The 21,654-nt window shown below is 43.7% G+C and overlaps 2 protein-coding genes across 3 annotated transcripts in view; one reads left to right on the top strand and one right to left on the bottom strand.

The window, feature by feature from the left end:
* The window catches only part of LOC111976276 (A-type voltage-gated potassium channel KCND3), a 44,584-nt gene extending 39,257 nt beyond the window's left edge, over positions 1–5,327 (top strand). For both annotated transcript variants that reach the window (XM_024005063.2, XM_070447807.1), the window contains one exon: positions 3,869–5,327. In XM_024005063.2, the coding sequence (XP_023860831.1) occupies positions 3,869–4,046 (178 nt within the window). In that variant the 3' untranslated portion in view covers positions 4,047–5,327. The remainder of the gene's footprint in view (positions 1–3,868) is intronic.
* Positions 5,328–11,941: 6,614 nt separating this feature from the next.
* Positions 11,942–18,641, bottom strand: ddx20 (DEAD (Asp-Glu-Ala-Asp) box polypeptide 20). Its single transcript, XM_024006122.3, has 11 exons — positions 18,422–18,641; positions 16,492–16,586; positions 16,149–16,317; positions 15,907–16,021; positions 15,149–15,291; positions 14,858–14,996; positions 14,645–14,703; positions 14,393–14,475; positions 14,124–14,229; positions 13,642–13,743; positions 11,942–13,500 (listed from the first exon to the last, which is right to left on the bottom strand). Exons 1-11 carry the CDS (start codon positions 18,615–18,617, stop codon positions 12,200–12,202), a joined length of 2,508 nt encoding a protein of 835 aa, XP_023861890.1. The 5' UTR covers positions 18,618–18,641; the 3' UTR covers positions 11,942–12,199.
* Between the last annotated feature and the right edge of the window lie 3,013 nt (positions 18,642–21,654).

The raw sequence follows: 21,654 nt of genomic DNA, 5'->3' as shown, positions 1-21,654 counted from the left end.
TTTATTTGAGACGACTGTACAACCATCAAGATTAATTGTCAGATTCAACAGAAGATCTCTTTGTTTCTTGGGGCCTAGAACTAGCATCTCTGTTTTGTCTGACTTTAAAAGTAAAACATTTGCCGCCATCCACTTCCTTATGTCTGAAATATAAGCTTCCAGGGAGGGCAATTTTGGGGCTTCACCATGTTTCATCGAAATGTACAGCTGTGTATTGTCAAGTTAACATTATGTTTCCGAATGACATCACCAAGAGGTAAAATACATAGTGAAAACATTAGTGGTCCTAAAACGGAACCTTGAGGAACACTGACATTTACAGTTGATTTGTCAGAGGACAAACCATCCACAGAGACAAACTGATATCTTTCCGACAGATAAGATCTAAACCAGGCCAGGAATTGTCCGTATAGACCAATTTGTAGACCAAATCTCTCCAAAAGATTGTGTGATCGATGGTATCAAAAGCATCGCTAAGGTCTAGGAGCACGAGMACAGATATGACATTTTTGACCAATACCGATATCTGATATTTTCCTTGCCAAAAAAAAACTACCGATATTTTATATTTTAGCTGCCTTTTAAGCATTCTAGTACAGTTAAATAGTTAACACACACACAAATGGACGCAGCGGTCTAAGGCACTGTATATCAGAGCAAGAGGCATCACTATAGTCCCTGGTTCGAATCCAGGCTGTATCACATCCGGCCGTGATTGGGAGTTCCACAGGGCGAGGCACAATTGGCCCAGCGTCGTCCGGGTTTAGCCGGGGTAGGCCGTCATTGTAAATAAAAATGTGTTCTTAACTGACTTGCCTAGTTAAATAAAAGGTTACACACACACACACCACACTGACCAAAAGGTTATTTTGTTGACATTTACGTATGTCCCCATTACCAGTAAAACATAATCAAAAGCTATTTCTTTCACTTACTTGCTGTGCTGTTTCGTTGTTCATTTGTTCAGATGTTTCATTCTCAACCAGGATTTCATCATACATGTCAAGCAGTGAAGTTTCAGCTCTGTTTGTCCGTGGCCTCTCTTCCTTGGTGCGCACTGTCACTGTGTCCGTTTCCAVCTTGTCTAACTGTGTATGTAACATTTCATGTACACCCTGTTTCTTGTCTGCATCGAAGTAGCAGTCCTTGTACCTAGCATCGAGCATGGTGGCGACACAGTAAAGAGGCTCAGAGAGAATACCACCAAATCGCTTGTTTACAGCCCCGAGTACTTTTGTAAGTTTTAACCCCGCGGTCTGTTTGGCAGTTTTGTTGAGCAGGTGTTTCAATGCCATGACAGAGGGTATCACGTCTCCTGCAGACGCAGTTGATTAGCTTATTTCTTAGTCAGTTCATAGTCAGTTGTTCGAATGGCACCAGGAGTGTGTTCATGTTTCCATGTTTCAYACATGTTCTCAAATGCCATTGAAATGGCAGCAGCGGTATGAGAACCAGCACATTCTTGAGCATGCAATACGGCTTTCCTCTGTACGAAATCCTCGTCGACCCACTGTGCTGTCAGACTCAGCATGCTCATGGGGCTGACATCGCTGGTCCAAATGTCAGTCGTGACGCCCAAAGCAAGCAGCATAATGAATTCCATTATCTTGGCGTTAATGGATTTCGGSTTTGAGTTGTCTCGCTGAAATTGTCTTACTCTTTCAAATGACTGCTGGACTTGAACTTGTTTAGTTGTTGGAAGTGTGCGCTTAGTATTTTTCTGCTTTTATTCTGTGTAGCGCTGTATATTTCGTGGCGTCAACACATCATCTACTTACGTCATATACGTATGCACGTCAGCTTTGGCATCGGTTTTACACATCGGCGTTAAACTAGACATCGGGCCGATGCCAATGTTGGAATTTTTAGCTAATATTGTCCGATTCCGATATGCTCACAATATATATCGTGTATCCCTATGGGATTTATAAATAAATGATCTGGGTTCCCGAAATGACTGATCTTAATAAAAATAAAAATAAAATTGGAAAGCTCATATTCTGAGCTTGCCATTAAAAAAGTATGATCCACAGATCTAATTGAATCTCAACAATCCTTTCACTGGAACAGAATGAGGAAAAATATGACCTTGGCATCCCGTAATATGAACCATCAATTTATAAATGTTAAGTTCTTTGACAGACTTTATTTCACATCATGGAAATGTTTTACGATGAGATTGGCTCCAACTCGCAACTGTTTACAGTGTCCCCTAAATCAGGTAGGCACATTCCTCCATATGATGTTGGAGTGCCCTGCAGTTTAATGCTTCTGGGGAAAAGTTACTAAATTCATTTCAAAGTGCATTATTAGATACACCCACCTAGTACCGTGTCYGACCCCCCTTTGCCTCCTGAACAGCCTGAATTCTTCAGGGCATGGAAATGTTGCTCAGTTGGTATCAAGGGACCTAACGTGTCAGGAAAACATTCCCCACACCATTACCCACCATTACCCCACCACCACCAGCCTGTACCTTTGACACCAGGCAGGAAAAGGCCATGGACTCATGCTTCTTCGGCCAAATCTACTTGCACATCCTCATCTGCACATATATCACTCCAGTGTAAATTGCTAAATTGTAATTACTTGGCCACTATTGGCCTATTTATTGCCTTACCTCCTTACTTCATTTGCACAACTGTATACAGATTTTTCTATTGTGTTATTGACTGTACGTTTGTTTATTCCATGTGTAACTCTGCTGTTTTTGTCGCACTGCTTTGCTTTATCTTGGCCAGGTCGCAGTTGTGAATGAGAACTTGTTCTCAACTGGCCTACCTGGTTAAATAAAGGTGAAAATAAAATCCTGACTCTGCCATCAGCATGACGTACACAGAAACTGGGATTCGTCAGATCAGGCGACATTTTTCCACTCCTCAATTGTCAGGTTGTTGGTGATTGCGTTCCCACTGGATGGAGACATGTTGACTGGGTGGGGTTGGGGGAATGGAATGGGAGGTTGTGGGAATGGAATGGGAGGTTGTGGGAATGGAAATTGGGAGGTTGGGGAATGGAATGGGAGGTTGTGGAATGAATGGAGTTGTGGGAATGAATGGGAGGTGTGGAATGGAATGGGAGGTTGTGGGAATGGAATGGGAGGTTGGGGAATGGAATGGGAGGTTGGGGGAATGGGAATGGGAGTTGGGAATGGAGGGAGGTTGGGGGAATGGAATGGGAGGTTGGGGGAATGGAATGGAGGTGGGGGAATGGAATGGGAGGTTGTGGGAATGGAATGGGAGGTTGGGGGAATGGGAATGGGAGGTTTGGGAATGGATGGGAGGATTGGGGATGGGATGGGAGGTTGTGGGAATGGAATGGGAGGTTGGGGAATGGGATGGGAGGTTGGGGAATGGGATGGGAGGTTGGGGGAATGGGATGGGAGGTGGGAATGGCAATGGGAGGTTGGGGGAATGGAATGGGAGGTTGGGGAATGGAATGGAGGTTGGGAATGGAATGGAGAGGGTTGGGAGGAGGTGTGGGAATGGGAGTTGTGGGAATGGGATGGGAGGTTGTGGGAATGGGATGGGAGGTTGTGGGAATGGGATGGGAGGTTGGGGGAATGGGATGGGAGGTTGTGGGAATGGAATGGGAGGTTGGGGGAATGGGATGGGAGGTTGGGGGTGGAGGCCCACTTATTTTATTTTTTTCTATTCCTGTTTATACTGAATGTATTATTTATTATTAAACTGTGTATTTCTTCGTTTGAGTGGCAGCCTACAGTGGCAGCCTGCAGCCTACAGGAACAGGTTTTATAAATGGATAATGTACCTGTAACCTCCACTCAACAAAAAATAACAAAACAAATAAACATTTGGTCTCATTAAAATTATGTTTCTCATCCCCTCCTCTCTCTCTCTCTATCCAGTCGCTCCAGTCTGAACATGCGTGTGGACGAACCCGCGCGCCTCAACTGCCAGAGCGGCACGATCACCACTGCGATCATCAGCATTCCGACGCCCCCAGCGACCACTCCTGAGAGCGACGCCCACCCTCCACCCTCAGGCCCCGCCCTTCAGAACGTTGTGAAGGTGTCTGCGCTGTGAGTGTAGAAGCGCAGCAGGACGCGCGGACAGACAGACAGATAGGATGGATAGACAGACTTATGCAGATAGACAGAAGGACAGTGCGAAGGATACGACAGACGAGCAGGCGAATGCTCTGAAGGCCGAGTCCCAGACTGAAGACATGGAGAAGGACTGCCCTCTAGTGGAGATCTACTGTAATGACATGGACTTCCTGTAGAAATGGAGGATGGATTTTAGATACAGTCTACTGTAGGTGTCTGGGCGCTTCTGTATGTTTGAGTGGGCGTTTTTTGTGTGTTTGAGGGGTATACGTGTGTGTGAGAGAGAATGTGTGTTGGAGAAAATAAAAAAGGTTTGAGTGTATGAATGAGTGTATGAAAGAGAAAGAGAAGCACTTGATGGGTSGCTGGAGAGATGTAGAGCAGTAACGTCATATGTCACTGTGCACGCAGCACCTTTTTATGGTTAGTGCTATCCGGGATCATTGGGACATCCCTACACTATACCTTAACCCTTACCTAACCTTAACCCTTACCTTAACAATAACCTTTACCTAACCTTAACAATAACACTTACTTAACCCTAACCTTAACAATAACCCTTACCTCACCCTAACCTTATCCATTTTAAATTTCAACTTCAATGGGGGTATGGATGTCCCAATGATCCCGGATAGCAAGGGCGACCTTTTTATGGTTTGGAACCTGAGTTTGACATTTGACCTGTCTGGTCTTTACATCGTTACAGCAGGAAACAGTGACCATATCAAAGAAAAGAACGCAGACATATTGAAATCATTAACGTTTTCCTCTGGTTTGTTTAGTTATTTATGGTTTGATTCAGTTTGATCCACTTATTCGTCGTCATAGATACATGTCACTCACCATCCCAAATCTTTTTTTTTCTTCTTTTTCTTCTCCCCAGGTATAATTTAATTTCACAGTGAAAATTCTTAACAGATCAAACTATGGTAGGTGTCTGTGTCAGAGATACTAGTGGGTTTCTTATATTTGTGAACGTGTAGGTGTGTATGCCTGTATGAGTGTGTGTGAGTTTCAGGAGCTGTCTGTAGTTTAGCTCTTTCTGTAAGTGTCCGTGGCTCTGTATACGTGTGACTAGCTGCCACTCATGGAAAGCTGCTGTACATATTTCTGTCTAAAATTCTCAGCTGGAAGCCTTTTACACAATATGTGCCTGTTTCGTTTGAGTAAATTCTTGATTTTATTTCTCTTTTTTTGTAGGTCGGTTTCCCTCCCTTTGCTTTCCTCTGGGCTCTAGTTGTAGACATTCAACAGACCTTTTATGTAAACTTGCTTCATTATCCAACACCAAGACCAAAAAGGTTGTATTTAAACTTAAACCACGTCTAACTAAAAGCACAAGGTGTTTGCTGAGAATTTCTGACAGAGATCTGTCCAGAGCCTGGGTTATATTGTGAATATTGTTAATAGAATATTTTGTAATATTTTCCCATTGTTTGGCAGAGCCAGTGAAGCTGTCCTCTCTCACTCTCTTTCTCTCTCGTTGTCGTCCTGTGTATCTCTTTCTCTCTCGTTGTCGTCCTGTTGTATTCTTCCCTCCGTTCTGTGTGAAGAACAATATGCTTTTGGTAGTTGTTTTTAGTCGTCAATGTTTTCTCCCCAAACTCAGCTGGCATTTTTCAAAGTTGTTGGGTGTCTGTAATCTTCTATGTGGATAGAAACTTGGTGTTTGTACTTTTTCTGTGGCCTTCCATGTTTTTCCCCTGGGACATTCTAGGTCTTAAATGTTTTATTTTTTTCCTGGAGAACTTGAACCTGGGACATCTGTTGTCATGGTGACCACAGAGACATAGAGGACAGGATGACAKCCACCCATGGACCTAAACCAACCTTAACATCTAACACTAGCCATTTATCTTCTGGGTTATAGGGTCTGAAATGTCTCTTTACCAGAGACTAGAGTTGGGCTCAGTTAATTTCAGTATATTCAGACTGAATTCAGACCCCAACCCTTCCAGAGATACAGGCACACAAAGGGGCAATGCAGAGTAGATCCATGGCATCTATCTACGACATGACACAGGACCTGTGAACCAACCAAACCAAAAGGGTTCAACTATGTTGGATCAGGAAGTTAATGGTATTGTCTATTTAGTGGACGACCTGCATTTGTAAGCACAGGTATTGTTACTTTAGAACTTGATGATGTATTCCGTGACCATAGCTCCCAGGATCTAGTATAGACCCAGTCGTTATGGGATAGAACGTTGCGATCTTGCCCTCCTGTAGGGAAAACAACCTGTGGTTACCTACAGTGCATTCGGAAAGTATTCAGAACCCTTGACTTTTTTTTAAATGTTGTTACAGCCTTATTCTGAAATTGATGAAATAAAAAAATGTCCTCATCAATCTACACACAATACCCCATAATGACATCACAATACCCCATAACGACATCCCAATACACCATAACGACAAAGCGAAACCAGATTTTCAAAGTTTTTACAAATGTATTCAAAATAAAAAACAGAAATACCTTATTGGCATAAGTATTCAGACCCTTTGCTATGAATCTTGAAATTGAGCTTATGTGCATCCGTTTTCCATTGATCATCCTTGAGAAGTCTCTACACCTTGATTAGAGTCCACTTGTGGTAAATTCAATTGATTGGACATGATTTGGAAAGGCACACATCTGTCTATATAAGGTCCCACAGTTGACAGTGCATGTCAGAGCAAAAACCCAAGCCATGAGGTGGAAGGAATTGTCTGTAGAGCTTCGAGACAGGATTGTGTCGAGGCACAGATCTGGGGTAGGGTACCAAAAAATGTCTGCAGCATTGAAGATCCCCAAGAACACAGAGGCCATAATTCATAAATATAATAAGTTTGGAACCACCAAGACTCTTCCTAGAGCTGGCCACCCGGCAAAACTGAGCTATCGGGGGAGAAGGGCCTTGGTCAGGGAGGTGAACAAGAACCCAATGGTCACTCTGACAGAGTAAATAGTTCTCTGTGGAGATGGGAAAACCTTCCAGAAGGACAACCATCTCTGCAGCACTCAACCAATCAGGCCCTTATGGTAGAGTGGCCAGACGGAAGCCACTCCTCAGTAAAAGGCACTTCAGCCTGCTTGGAGTTTGCCAAAAGCACCTAAAGGACTCTCAGACCATGAGAAACAAGATTCTATGGTCTGATGAAACCAATATTTAAATCTTTGGCCTGAATGCCAAGCGTCACGTCTGGAGGACACCTGGCACCATTCCTACAATGAAGCATGGTGGTGGCAGCATCATGCTGTGGGGATGTTTTTCAGCAGCAGGGACTGGGAGACTAGTCAGGATCGAGGGAAAGATAAATGGAGCAAAGTACAGAGAGATCCTTGATGAAAGTGCTCTGGAGCAGGTTGAGGACCTCAGACTGGGGCAAAGATTCACCTTCCAACAGGTTAGCAACGTAAGCACACAGCAAAGACAACGCAGGAGTGGCTTCGGGACAACTCTCTGAATGTCCTTGAGTGGCCCAGCCAGAACCCAGACTTGAACTCAATCGAACATCTCTGGAGAGACCTGAAAATAGCTGTGCAGCAACGCTCCCCATCCAACCTGACAGAGCTTGAGAGGATCTGTAGAAAATAATGGGAGAAACTCCTCAAATACAGGTGTGCTAAGCTTGTAGCGTCATACCAAAGAAGACTCGAGGCTGTAATCTCTGCCAAAGGTGCTTCAACAAAGTACTGAGTAAAGGGTCTGAATACCTATGTAAATGTGGTATTAAAGTTTGATATTTTATAAATTTGCAAAAAAAAATCTAAAAACGTGTTTTTGGTTTGTCATTATGGGTAGTGTTGTGTTTCGGGTTGTCATTATGGGTAGGTGTGTAGATTTAATGGGGGGGGGGGGGGGGGGGAACTATTTAATACATTTTAGAATAAGACTGTAATGTAACAAAATGTGGAAAAAGTCAAGGGGTCTGAATACTTTCCGAATGCACTGTAAGTTACTCCATTGGCTCACAACAAAAAACTTGACCTTTTTCAGACGCAATTTTCTTGTTGTTTGCTTGTTTCAGTCAATTACAAAACTACATTTACGAGAAGTACAACATGTCTAAAGATTACTTTTCAACATTGCCTGCTCCCTGGCGTTCTCACTACTTAGAAAAACATCATATTGTAGGGCTTCCCTCATGRTCTTTTTCATGACGATGCTAGCAGCCACTTGAGTGAGTGAGTGCTAGCTATCTACCGACCGGAACATTAAACTAGCCAAGACCAACAACACAAACAAACAGACTATACAGCTAKAAGCAGTTAGTGGAGTTACAAACGAATGGTACTAAACGAGTTAAATGTCTTACCTGTGATTAAATGTTTTCCATACACATAGATACGTGTAGCCTACTTGAACACCGCGTCCCCAACCTTCCCACACCGAATAGCCTGAAGCCACAGGGCTCTTCTCGCAGGCTCTATTTCCTTATGTGGGAGCATTGCAAACCGTAGGTTGGGATTTTRGACCTGGCTACATGTACATTGAACAATACAGCAGCTTTTCAGCATGTTTTGTTATTTCTGTATATCAAAAATTCAACAACGAGGTTGCCAATTTTACAATGGGGGTCAATAGGAAATAATGTTTGTTTTCCCCAATTTGTGGGCCTGGTCGAGGGGAACTCCGACTAGGACTATTAGTGTACGCGTAATACACAGTCAGACGTTCTCTGTCACAGAGCAAACATAGAGAAACAAGCACAGGCAGGCAGGCACTTTTCTGAAGTGAATTACATTTTACTCAGTTTCCAGGCCTGGTTGTAACACTATTTGAATTAGATTGACAGAACAGCGGTCTGTAAAAGTAGGTTCACCGTTATTGGGTTGAAATAGAAAAGTGTTATCACAAGTCCTGCATACCATGACTTAAATCAAATAAAAAGGCTGACTTTGCAGTCTAGCCTACCATGACACTGTAGGGGGGGCAGTGATCAAACAGACAATAATCCCCTAAAAAGTGTCAAATCATTGTTATCTTTTCCCTAATGATTAACACTAAGGTCTGTTATTGTGTCAGTCCTCTCTCTTCTTTTTTGTTTTCCTTTCCCTTAGCCAATTTGTCTTTTCTTCGGCTCAGTCTCTCCGTCACTCTTTGCTTTCCCCTGACTCCTGTCGTTGTTGACACTAATGCTGTGCGTATCCTGTCAGTCGTTGGTTATTATTTATGACCTTGTCTTGTGTCCCGACTGTGAAAACGCCTGATAAAAACATCTATATCTGCCGAAACCACCTCTGACTCTGTCTTTTATGTCATCCACTAACTGACATTGGGGGTGGTGGGATGTAGTGTGTGTGTGTGTGTGTGTGTGTGTGTGTGTGTGTGTGTGTGTCTGTATTATAGTTGTAAGTAGCTTTTCTTCCTTCACTAATTGCAATTTCACACATGCTGATGAGGGTAAGAACAGACGCTGAACAGTCATACCCCTCATAAAGACATCGTTACGGCACATACTGTACAATCCTATTAGCTATTGTCTATTCAATTCATACATCTATACATGTGATAAAAAGGCTACCAGCCTGGCTAGCATGTTTTAATATTTACCTGAATAAACTCAGGTAAAGACCCCAAAAGTGAGATGTTATTAGTTTATTTACACATGATGATAGAATTCTCAATTGTATGAAATTATATTGTGCTGACAGGGCACTACAATTGAATCCTCTGCAGACCTGCCTTGACTTCTGTTCAGGGGTCCCAGTTCTCAGTCCTCCCAGTCCTGGGCCTGGATTGATTCCTCAGCCCCTGCAGAGGAGTGAGGAGAGCAGCTTGCTGAACTCAGAGCGGAACTGTCTGGTGACCATGGTGTAGATGAGGGGGTCCACAGCTGCAGGGACACAGGTCAGGACCATGGCTGAGGTCTCCAGCTCCTTCAAGACCCAGCTCTGCTGGAGAAAGGGGGAGAGGGACGGGGTGCAGGGGCAGAGAGGAGGGGAGAGGAGAGAGGAAAACAGGGGAGAGGGAGGGGCAGCGGGAAAGCGGACAGGAGAGAAGAGGGGATGAAAGAGTAGCCTACAAAATTAAACACTATAAAAGTTGTAAATGAATATGAAAGCTGTAAAGACTCATTTTCTGATAATTTCATGATATAGCCTACTCACTGAGTCTCTGCCCCTCGTCACGATGACATGTATTAGCAGAATCACAACCATGGGCATCCAGAAGAGAGTGAAGGTGATGATGATGATGTACCCAAAGCGCTTGGCCAGTTTCCGCTCTGTCCTCTTCTGTCCCCTCTCCCTAGCGGTGGGGGTGAGGAGACACACGGCCCTCACTCTCTCCTGAGCTTTCTCCGCTGAAGGGGTGCTGGACTCCTCAGACACTGTGATCACTGTGCACCGTGGGAGTTGCAGAATCCGCGACGCTCCAGCCGCTGGTAAGGATTTGAACGTGTGCCCCGGTGCTATCCGCGATGCTGAAACAACAGAGTTCTGCCAACTCCAGATGTGCCTCGACACAGAGGGCCTCGGCTGAATCCCGCGGTCTGACACTTTGTTACCGTATTGCCTACTTTAAATATCCGCACGTAGTGAATAACTATTAAAGTTAGGCTGCTGCCCCACACTGGAACCAAAATATATAGGTGAACTGCTGCTCTCGCCTTCCCTCCAGTAGCACAGAAAGCAATAGCGGGGTGTCCAGAGAGCATTTCAATAGGTCGTTGGCGGCCAGGTTTACCAGGAGCGCGTTGTTGGTAGTCTGCACAGTCCTAGTCATGTACATCACCCAGCACACCAACAGGTTCCCCGGCAGTCCCAGGAGAAAAGTCAGGCTCAACACCAGATAGTTGAACACGAGGAACACCGTGTCACTCGTGCCTCACAGCCCTAGTGTGGTTCCGCTCAAAGCGCTGTCCATCACTGTACAGTACAGCTGAAATGTCCTATACTGTAAAATTTGTTTCGCCTTTTCTCTCCATCTCTGTTATCACACAGGCATAAATGCGTCACTTGTAGCCAACATACAAACGTCAAGCTGTTCTTTRGTCTTCATTTAAAGAAGCACACGTCCATGCCCAACGATGGAAGTCTATGCACCGCGAGCGTTAACATAGAAATTAGATTTGTTTCATCCTTTTACCTATCTGCTTGGATGTGACCTGAAATAAGCCATCAACAACCCAGGTGATATTTCAACTCCTTCCATTGATGGTCAACAGTTCATCATTTAGTTTACTCAAATCTTTGCAGTTAAAACAAAACGTAAAATGTTTCCCAAACCTGCAGACATAGCCATGCGCCTAGACTTTTCTCCTCTCACCAGGCAGCACAGAGCAAACGGAATAGTTTTGATAGCAGCATCCTTGACCTAGCTAGCCTATGACACACCGCATGTCAATGGAGTGAATTGGTCAACATTTAAAGTGTGTTCTGTGATTGAGTGGCATATTGAGGGAGAGACTGTTCCAAGCCTGATTTGATGAGCAGGGCTTTGCTGGCTGATTGGAGTATTCAGGTTTGGTCAGTGTGACCTTGCTGTTCTAGCCTGTGTTGTTCTGAGGCTGACGACTGAGCATTTTCCAAGAATACCATCATGGTATGATGTGATTGGTCTTTTGACCAATCACATCAGATCTTTTCATGCCAGATCTTTTTCAGAGCTGATTGGACTAAATCTTTTTTTTCTTATAATCAGAATTGGTCTGCCTGTGTAAACGCAGCCCATGTTCTTCTCTGTGTTTCTGGAATAAGATGGAGCAAAAAATATATACTATATTATTATAGGGAATGACAAGGGGCATCAAATAAGGTCTGAAAGGAGGCATATTGAACAAAGGTATCTTTATTACAAAAGTACGTACACATGTACGAAGTAGGCATAATAATAATGCATGTAGTAAAGTCATTCATTTACCATGCAATAATATTAGCGTAAGTCCACTATTTTACATTCAAAATTAAAGACCAAAACATGTACAGCAAAATAACATTGTTGTGGAAATCAGTGATTTCCTTAAAATAACTGAAGAAATGATTCATGTTTGTTCACCGTTTGCTGCTCCTACAAAGAGATCTTTAAAGTTTTAACCATCTTTAACTTTGTGTTTGTTTCACTGATAACAGCAGACATTGAGTGGAAAGAAAAACAAAGACATGAGCTAAACTCAGTTTCTCTGGTCTACGTGTGAAGCCCTGTGTTAGTGTTTTAACAGTTCCTCCATGTACACAGAGTTCATACGGTAGGCAGCCATCCAGCTGGACGCCATACTGTGGTAGCCATGGTAACCTTGGTGGTGAGAGGGGGGCATGGAGGCGTAGTAATCCTCCCAAGCTCTGTAGTAGGCCCTCCAGTAGCCCTCATAATCCTCACCATCCTCCTCCACTACCTCACTCACTCTGTCCCTCTTGCTCTCACTCCCTCGATTCTCAGGCACCTTCCTCTCCTCTAAAATATCTCTCTTCTCCCCTTTGACTTTCTTAGCCGTCTCCCTACTCCACTGCTGTGTTGTAGCCTCTCTGCCCTTTGCCTTCCACAACAAAGGTTCACCCTCCCCGGGGTTTGTACTCACAGCTCTCCCCTCTGGTCTGGGGGATATGTGGTGGCTAGGATGGGGTACAGACGGTGAGTTGGGTTGGCTTCTAGGTGGCGCAAACTTTGGTTTCCTGGCCCCATCCATGTCTGTGAATTGCTGTGCAGATTGAGCTTGAATCGGAATGATTGGTTTGTGTTCAGCTCCTCTGGTCTGATCTGTGGAGCTCTGCGTTGACTCGTCAGCTTGCCGGTCTTCCTCCATGTCCGAGTCAGAGCTGGACCCATCAGAAGTCGACTCCAAAGGTGACGGGTCAGAGTTCGTCTTTAGAGGCAGCTGTGTGGGTGTTGGTGGACGCTCTCCGTTCCGTGTCATGTGTGTGCGTGTGAGTGGCACATCGTCATTCTGGAGTGTGTGAGACTCCTCGTAGCCGTGCTGACCGTTAAATCCCTCGCCGTCGTCTCCGTGACCTCTGAACTGTCGGATGACCTCCACCGTCCTTCCCAGCCCCTCCCTGATGAAGCTCTGGAAGTCCAGCTCTGCCTCCTGGAAGGTCATGATCCCTGACCTTTGACTCTTGAAGGCGCTGAGCGGAGGGATCTTTGGCAGGGCATCCTGTTGCTCTTTACGAGAGAGAGCTAGGGAGGCCCCAGGGACTACTGAAGCCTTGGGAGGGGGTAGGAGGACATCCAGGGCAGGGGATGCATTTTTGGGCTTCGGCCCAGCCTTAGCCCCAGGCCTGGCTGTGTGCTGGCTCTTACATGGTCGGCTGGGTTCAGTGCTCTCTGGGTGGACAGGGCTGGGGTCCTGATCCTCGTCCCTGATGGGTTTGGGAGCTGGGGCTTCGGTCTTAGCCCGTCTCCTTCTCTCCGTCTTGGGGAACACCTGGGAATTAGTCCCTGGTGTCAGGGCCTCCACAGTGATATCCCAGTCACAGGGCTCCTGCATCAGCCCTGGCTCTATGGGGTCTGGGGGAGTGATGATGGGGTTAGGAATCACAACAACACAGCAACACCACACACATGCTCCATTTGTAAAAAGATGAGGGAAAAAATCCACAATCTGATCTATGACTGAAAGCAAAGGTCATAAGGACATTCAGATCTTACCTGGTAGAGCGCAAAGAATCAGGTTGCACTTCTGAGCGATGGCCATCATCTTGTTCTCCTCCTCGCCATGGCAACAGTAGGTCACCGCTAGCCCATGTGTACCTGGGAAAAGAGAGAAAACACTCCTTATGAGGACCCATTCACAACAGCTAGCAGGTGTGTGCGTGTGTGTGTGTGCGTGTGTGTGTGTATATAAAAGAGGGGTAAAACAAAGTAGAGTTCTGACAACAGAAGGACGCCACTCCTGCCAGCCTGAGGTTGTCATGACGACCCAGAGAGTTTGTAGTCGCCTAGAGGGTTCTGTCTATCACCTCCACACACACACGGCTGAGTGATTAGCCAACCTGTTGACCTTGGGACCAATCTATAGACCGAGTGCTACAGCTAGTCTCTACTAGCAGCGTAATACAGACATTAGGACCAGACTGATGTCCTAGCCCTGTGATGGCGGTAAAATGGCTGTGTTGACAGGSAGAACTCACCAAAGCGTCCGGCTCGTCCTATACGGTGCATGTAGGTCTCCCAGTCCTGAGGAACATCCAGGTTGATCACCAGATTCACCTTCTCAGCATCTATACCCCTGGAGGTCTGGGAGAGAAGATGGAAAGGGGGGAGGCTGCTTTTAGCGAGTGGTACAGAAATGTTCTGTTCTTAAGGACATTTGTGAGGATAGGAGAGCCCTTTGTGAGGTTATTGTGGAGATGAGGTAGGTATGAGGTCATGTATGAGGTCATGTAGCTGAAACACTCACCAGGTCAGTAGAGATGAGTACTCTACACTGGTACTGCTTCAGTTTAGACATGGCCTCCATTCGCTGGTCCTGACTCAGACTACCTACACACACATTAAACCACATTACAGCGTTGTACACCACATCACAGCATATTACACCACATCTGATTCAGTTTAATTATGGCAGTAGACTAGTAGTAGTAACAGTAGAACCTAGTAAGAGTAATGTACTCCAGTATAGTGCTCCTTGCTGGCTCTGGCCCACTCTCACCTGAGATACAGACAGCAGGAAGGCCCTTCGAGGACAGGATGTCTGCTAAATGCTGAGCCCTGCAGGGATGAAAACCATAAGAAATTATTGAACAAAAATAAAAAATTAAACAAACTACTAATAGGGAGACGACACTGCAAAACAAATGACTGTGTAGACAGTTATTCAGATAGCTAGTTGATGTTACAGTAACCCTACAGCTGAGGGTCCTACCTGGTGTGCAGGTTGGAGAACACCAGAGCTTGATTGAAGGGAACTTTACTGAACAGCTCCAGCAGGAGCAGAACCTTCTCCTCAAACACCTTATGGGGCATGGCATGGGAGCGCACCAACCTGTAGTACTGCTTCAAACCTGAGGGGGGCAGAATACACATCTCAGTGAAATAAAACACACAGCACAATCTTCTTTCTAATCATGACCCAAAATCATGGAATATCTCTGTGTCTGTCTGGGACGTGATGCCTGCTGTACCTGGATGTTACTGGTTGAGCTGTGATACTGACCTATGAGTCCGGGGTCGGAGGGGTTAAGTCTGACGAAGGTGGGCTCTCTCATGTAGTGGGCCAGGTGCTGGGCAAGGGATTCTGGGTAGGTGGCAGACAGGGCCAACATCTGTTTGTTGACCGGTAGAGAGGAGAATATCCAACTAGAGATAGAATTAGGAATAAGAATATTATAATGGACATTAACCTTCTTATGATTGTATAAAACGTCAGCCATTTTGGTAAGGGTGGGTGGCCAATAGCGCAGTCTCCAAACAAACATTTTAAAGGCCCGCCTTTTGGCCACAGACACTAAATGTTGCTGTTTTAAAGCTAACAATTTGTTTAAAAGAATATATATATATATATAGCTCCATTAACTTTTCTACATACTTTATATCTGTCTTTAGTCATTTAAGTTTACACTGAAAACATTTTAGCATCCAGAAAATTATATTATATATATAAAAAAGCCACTGCTAAATGAATATGGGAAAGACGGATGACAATATTTTAGGTTGACAATTCTATTACATAATTTCTGATATTACATGCCTTACTTTTTATCCTGCATGAGTAAAAGCAGGAAATGCATCACCTATGTCATTAATTCCAATTAGACTGGTTTTGATGTCTCCCTGACCACAATCGCTGCCATTTTCAGTCCATTTTGGCACTTTAAGGGTTTAGCCGCTCTAGTAATTTAATAGGATCTCTATGGAGACAGACAGACAACAGACAGACGTCAGTCACTGATCGAAGACCAGTGTGTGTCTCACTTGATCTGGTCCTGGAAGCTGCCTTCCTCCAGTAGTTTGTCAGCCTCGTCCAGCACAAACAGACGGATGCTGGCGGTAACCAAAAGACCCAGCTCAATCAGCTGCTTGATACGTCCTGGCCAGGGAAGAACACATTGATATACAATTAGACTTATGCCACTGTTTGATACACATGATACTGTTGCCATGGTTATTTACCTATAAGACAAAGGAACTGTATAGGTTTGCCTACAGTCACTGACCTGGTGATCCCACAGCGATGTGGCACTTCTTGAGACTGATCTTGTCCTGGCTGACGGGTGTCCCCCCAATGAAGACATGACACTGCAGGCCCTCCATGGCACTGCCTATAGCCATCACCACAGAGTGGATCTGCACTGCTATCTCACGGGTTGGGGCTAGCACCAGCACCTGTCACAGGAAGGGAAATCTTGGTCAATACACAATGTCCATCCTATGTCAAAGATTTGCCTGTAATCTGTCCAAATATAGAGTCAAGCAAAAAGATGTTATAGATGACATTCAACCTTGACATGTGAAATGAATGCATGTCTCTGTTATGATAAATTGAGTGAGTTGAGTCACCTGTGTCGTAGTGTTCTCCATTACCAGAGAGTCCAGGGCGATGGCAGAGAACACACAGGTCTTCCCTGTGCCAGACTTGGCCTGCACTATCAGATCTGAAATACAGCACACAGACATGAGGCATGTAGGTTGCCAGCTTCCTGTCCTAAATAGCTATCTGTAAATATTCTGTAAACGATGTAAACACTTGCACGCATGCATCAGGTGACAACACCTGAGAGCCATGCACGTGAGCCTGACATCACCTAATAGCCTTTAGGGCTAAATCAATACCGCCCGACAAGACAACATCATCAGTCCGTTTTCGCGTTTCAATATCGTAGGCAGCCTTTGAAGAGGAAGTGAGACACCACACTTGCTGTTTTTTTCTGGTTCAATTTAACAGAGGTGTGGACTCGAGTCACAAACGTGATGACTTGCAACTCGACTTTGACACCAATAACTCGTGACTTGACTTGGACTTGAGCCGTATGACTCGACCTGACTTGATACCCTCCCCAAGCCCAAATATAAAAAATGATGCTATTAAAAAAAGTGTGCAGTGCATCAACTCTTCATTTAACGGATTACAGTTTGAGAAAAAGTTYCGCMTGYCAGTGCAGAGGAACYTCGGCGGGTGAATTCAGATGGAGCCCTTGGAAAGATGKTACACAAAATGATTATTTTCGGATATAAAGACGACGCTGTATCAACAAAAAACAGATTGCAACTTGCAAAACATGCGGGAAGAGAATTACAGACAGAGGCGCAAACAATTTCCAACTTTGTTCGACATTTGATGCTGCACAAAGAACGGTAAGTCGTGGCTAATATAGCCYACAGCTATATATTTTATTACTTTACTAGTGTATCATGTAGGCTAATATAACGTTAAATCAATGAGCCTCTACACAGTCAGTCAGTGCGGGAACATGATCATTGCACCCAAGATTGAGCTACAACTGGCTAGGCAGTTGTTAGCCCAAATCCTGCCTGATGTTACTGCTGTTCCTAAAACCATTGACATACGTTAGCCTACTGTAACCACACAGTGTGTGTGTGTGTTAAGGTTGGGCGATTGTGTACAAGCCTACATTGTCCAATTGCACCCCATAGCCATCCTCGATAGTCGATCACTATGGTGGGGGGGGGGTCTTTCTCATGGCTACCCATGTATTTCCATGGAAATATAATGTTTATTTGGAAAGTAATAAATATATAGATATTCTTAAAAGCATTCATGATTTGCGTAAATGTAATATATTAACTATTACACTTGTTAAAATTATGAAATGGTATTACATTTGGTGAAGAGCACATTATGACTTGTTTAGGACTCGAAACMCAAAGTTTAGGACTTGAGACTTGACTCGGACTTGCCTGTCTTGAATTGGGACTTGAGTGCTAAGACTTGAGACTTACTTGTAAAACAATGACTTGGTCCCACCTCTGCAATTTAAGGCAATGAACTAAGTAGACCAGACCCAGCTGCTATTGCATTGGTGTCTATGGGAGACAATGATAAAAGGCCTGAGTGAACCATCTTCATMTATCCACCATCTTTGGTTATTAAATGTAACAAAACATTATTTATAAAAAGCTATCTGTTAATATTTTTGGGTGAACACTATAATTTGTTTACAAGCATGATAACTGTACTTTTAATTTATGGTTGACGCAGCTTGTTGGCAAATCGGCGTGTCTCAACGAGTTCAAAGCATGTGAATGCATCCAACTGYTATTTACGACTTCCCAACTGGTAATTTCCACCATCCCACTTGGTTATCAACGCAGCATAAATTCAAATGAGAGTCTAAACAGATTAGAAAAACAGACTAGAAAAAGACTAGAATAAAGGAAGTTAGGTGGTTATGACATAAAATTGCTGGCTACTGGCTAGCTAGCTAAGACGTAACGTTAACTACTGTAGACGCTGACGACCAGATCATACCGAGTCCGCATCGCCCCAACGGAATGGCTTTGAGCTGGATTGGAGACGGTTTCTTGAATCCAGAAGCCGCCAGTCCATCGAGCACGGGCTGCGACAACAACAGGGCGTTGAAGTCGATACCGCCCGACAAGACAACATCATCAGTCCGTTTTCGCGTTTCAATATCGTGGGCAGCCTTCTTCATTGAGGAAGCCATGTTTCAAACAAACCCGGTAGTATCGCGAGATGTTACTGTTTCTCGTTATTAGACGTTTTATTTTTMGTGTCCCTGTTCTCAACCTTTTGTCGCCATCTATTGTACGGTCAAAGATGGTGGATAAATTAAGAACGCGTAAGGGGGTGGCTCTCCTATAGACACCAGTGCGATAGCAGCAGGGTCTATGTGGTTTACTGACTATTGTTTTGGTCAATAAAGTGTGTCCATTGTTTTATTTTTGTAATGTCTGTTCTTAGTCAGAGTCCTATGAGTCAGAGGGAAAATCTCAATTGCATACTCCTCGAGTCCTCTCTCCTCGAGTCCTCTCTCCAAGCAAGAGGCCCGCCCCTCTGACCTTCTCCTCCAATGGGTTTTGAGAAGGAGACGAGGAGAGAGGACGTGAGGAGTATGTAATTTAGATCTTCCCAGGGCATCGTCTCTTAACATTTATTTAGCTGATGTCATCCATAAAATCTGCATCTTTTAATGATAATACCACATAGCTTTTCTTATTATCCGATAACACACACACACAGACACATACATGGTGAGAGAGAGGGATAAYTACATTTTAGGCTATCAGAAGACTACTTATATTTTAGGCTACCAGGTATCTCACCACAAGCAATTATGTCAAACTATGGGTGTTCAAGGAAGCCATCACGTAATGGTTTTCTCATACTCCTCTGAACATTTGAATAGGGAGGCCTGTCATTGGTCAGCTGCCGACAAGTAAACTGTCCCTGCGAGAGGCGACGACCCGTCAGGTGAGAGGAGATGTGAGAGGAGAGAGCAGATGGTGCGCCGGAGGGGACCCTCCGAAAGGAGTGACAGATCTGACAATGCATTGAGGTATGGGGTTGAGGGGTTGAAGGCTTTGGACTGAGGAGAGTTATACACTTCAAGGAAGGCCAGATCATGAAATTAAATGCAAAACATTTTGATTTCAGAAACACATTTTAATAGACAGGGGTAAGCCACTTGATGTGATGAGTGAATTACAATATTTTGATAACTGAATTATTAGAAAATACAACTTSAATCCCCTTGTAGATTTATTGGATGTAAAGAGACAATGAGGCAAAAAGGGGCATGTAAAATGATCCATGACCACCAACATGGGAAGTTCATAGGAACATGTCAAATTAGGTGTCAAATGAAAGCTAAGAGTCTATATTTTTAAGAAATGAAGGCATAGATACATTTTCAATATGTTCTATCTTAAATATTAGAAATTAGAAAGTGCTTTCATTTCTGGACAGATGGAAAAGGGGTCTTTGAAAACATCTACCAGYAAAAGTCTTAAAAGGTTTTAAAAAATACATCAAAACACAACAATGTTGGAGTAAAGACCCCTGACAACTAATAAACACTTATATTTASTATTTGCCTTCTGTAAGTTTGAGACATTGCCCTTAGCCTGAAAATTCTGTTACCAAAATCCTGCAAATCTTTAAGATATTTTCACATTTCTCATGAMYAGGGAGGATAATGAAAGTTCAGAGAAGTAACCATTAGTTATATTGTGTTTTTACTGATATCTATTTGGTTTATGAATTTTTATTTAACGAAATTGGTCAAATAATTTCCAAATTGATAAAATACTCTCTCTCCCTCTCTCCTCCATCTCTCTCTTCTATCTCTCTCCCTCTATCTCTCTTCTCTATATATCTCTCTCTCTCTCTCTTTTGCCTTTCTATCTCTCCTGTTAATGTCACTCCCCCGGCTCTTACTGACATCTACCCATGAGCCCCCTCTCTTTCCATTTACTGTAACCAGCATCCTTATCCACTGAGCACCCACTGACACCAGAAGGGCTTTCATTTAAACGTCTTCAGACGTCTGTAGATGTCTAGCAGATGTCTACAGATGTCTTCAGATGTCTTCAGATGTCTACAGATGTCTGCAGATGTTCTTCAGATGTCTTCAGATGTCTACAGATGTCTTCAGATGTCTACAGATGTCTCTTCAGATGTCTTCAGATGTCTTTCAGACGTCTACAGATGTCTTCAGACGTCTACAGATGTCTTCAGATGTCTTCAGACGTCTAGATGTCTACAGACGTCTTCAGATGTCTACAAGACGTCTTCACATGTCTTCAGACGTCTTCAGATGTCTACAGACGTCTTCAACATGTCTTCAGACGTCTTCAGATGTCTTCAGAGTCTTCATGTCTTCAGACGTCTCAGATGTCCAGACCGGCCTTCATCTGGACCAAACATAGACATTCAGGATTGGTCCAGTCCGGACCTGACCAAATCTGAACCATCATAGACGTCTATGTTTCACAGGTTTGAAGTGCACTCAGTAGCAGTACAGTCAGTACAGTAGCAGTACAGTAGGTAAGTAAAAATAAAAAGTTTAGTATAGTGCAGGACAGTACAGTAGAGTACAATACACTGGAGTTGAGTACCCTGTAATGGACTGTAGTGTACTGTACTGAACTATACTTTACTGTACTGTTCTGAACTCTACTGTTCTGAACTATACTTTACTATACTTTACTGTACTGTTCTGAACTATACTTTACTATACTTTACTGTACTGTTCTGAACTATACTGTACTGTTCTGAACTATACTGTACTGTTCTGAACTATACTGTTCTGAACTATCTTTACTATACTTTACTGTGTACTGTTCTGAACTATACTTTACTATACTTTACTGTACTGTTCTGAACTATACTTTACTATACTTTACTGTACTGTTCTGAACTCTACTGTACTGTTCTGAACTATACTGTACTGTTCTGAACTCTACTGTACTGTTTCTGAAACTATACTTTATTATACTTTACTGTACTGTTCTGAACTCTACTGTACTGTTCTGAACTATACTTTACTTTACTGTTCTGAACTATACTTTACTGTTCTGAACTATACTTTACCATACTTTACTGTTCTGAACTATACTTTACTATACTTTACTGTACTGTTCTGAACTCATCTCAACTGTGCTGTACTTTGATGTCCAAACGTGTGAATCATAGACATCTTATGATTGGTTCAGATTTGGTTGGGTCCAAACCAAATTTTT

This window comes from Salvelinus sp. IW2-2015, linkage group LG17, assembly GCF_002910315.2.
Source record: "Salvelinus sp. IW2-2015 linkage group LG17, ASM291031v2, whole genome shotgun sequence".
Taxonomy (NCBI): Eukaryota; Metazoa; Chordata; class Actinopteri; order Salmoniformes; family Salmonidae; genus Salvelinus; species Salvelinus sp. IW2-2015.
This window is presented reverse-complemented; position numbering and strand designations above follow the sequence as displayed.

Excerpts from the sequence above, each read along its gene's own strand:
- ddx20 (XM_024006122.3), bottom strand. The coding sequence starts at position 18,617 with ATGGCTTCCTCAATGAAGAAGGCTGCCCACGATATTGAAACGCGAAAA. Across the intron at positions 14,704-14,857 it reads TTCTCCAACCTGCACACCAG|GGCTCAGCATTTAGCAGACA; the intron begins GTAGGACCCTCA and ends TCATCCCTGCAG. Across the intron at positions 14,476-14,644 it reads TCCTGCTGTCTGTATCTCAG|GTAGTCTGAGTCAGGACCAG; the intron begins GTGAGAGTGGGC and ends ATGTGTGTGTAG.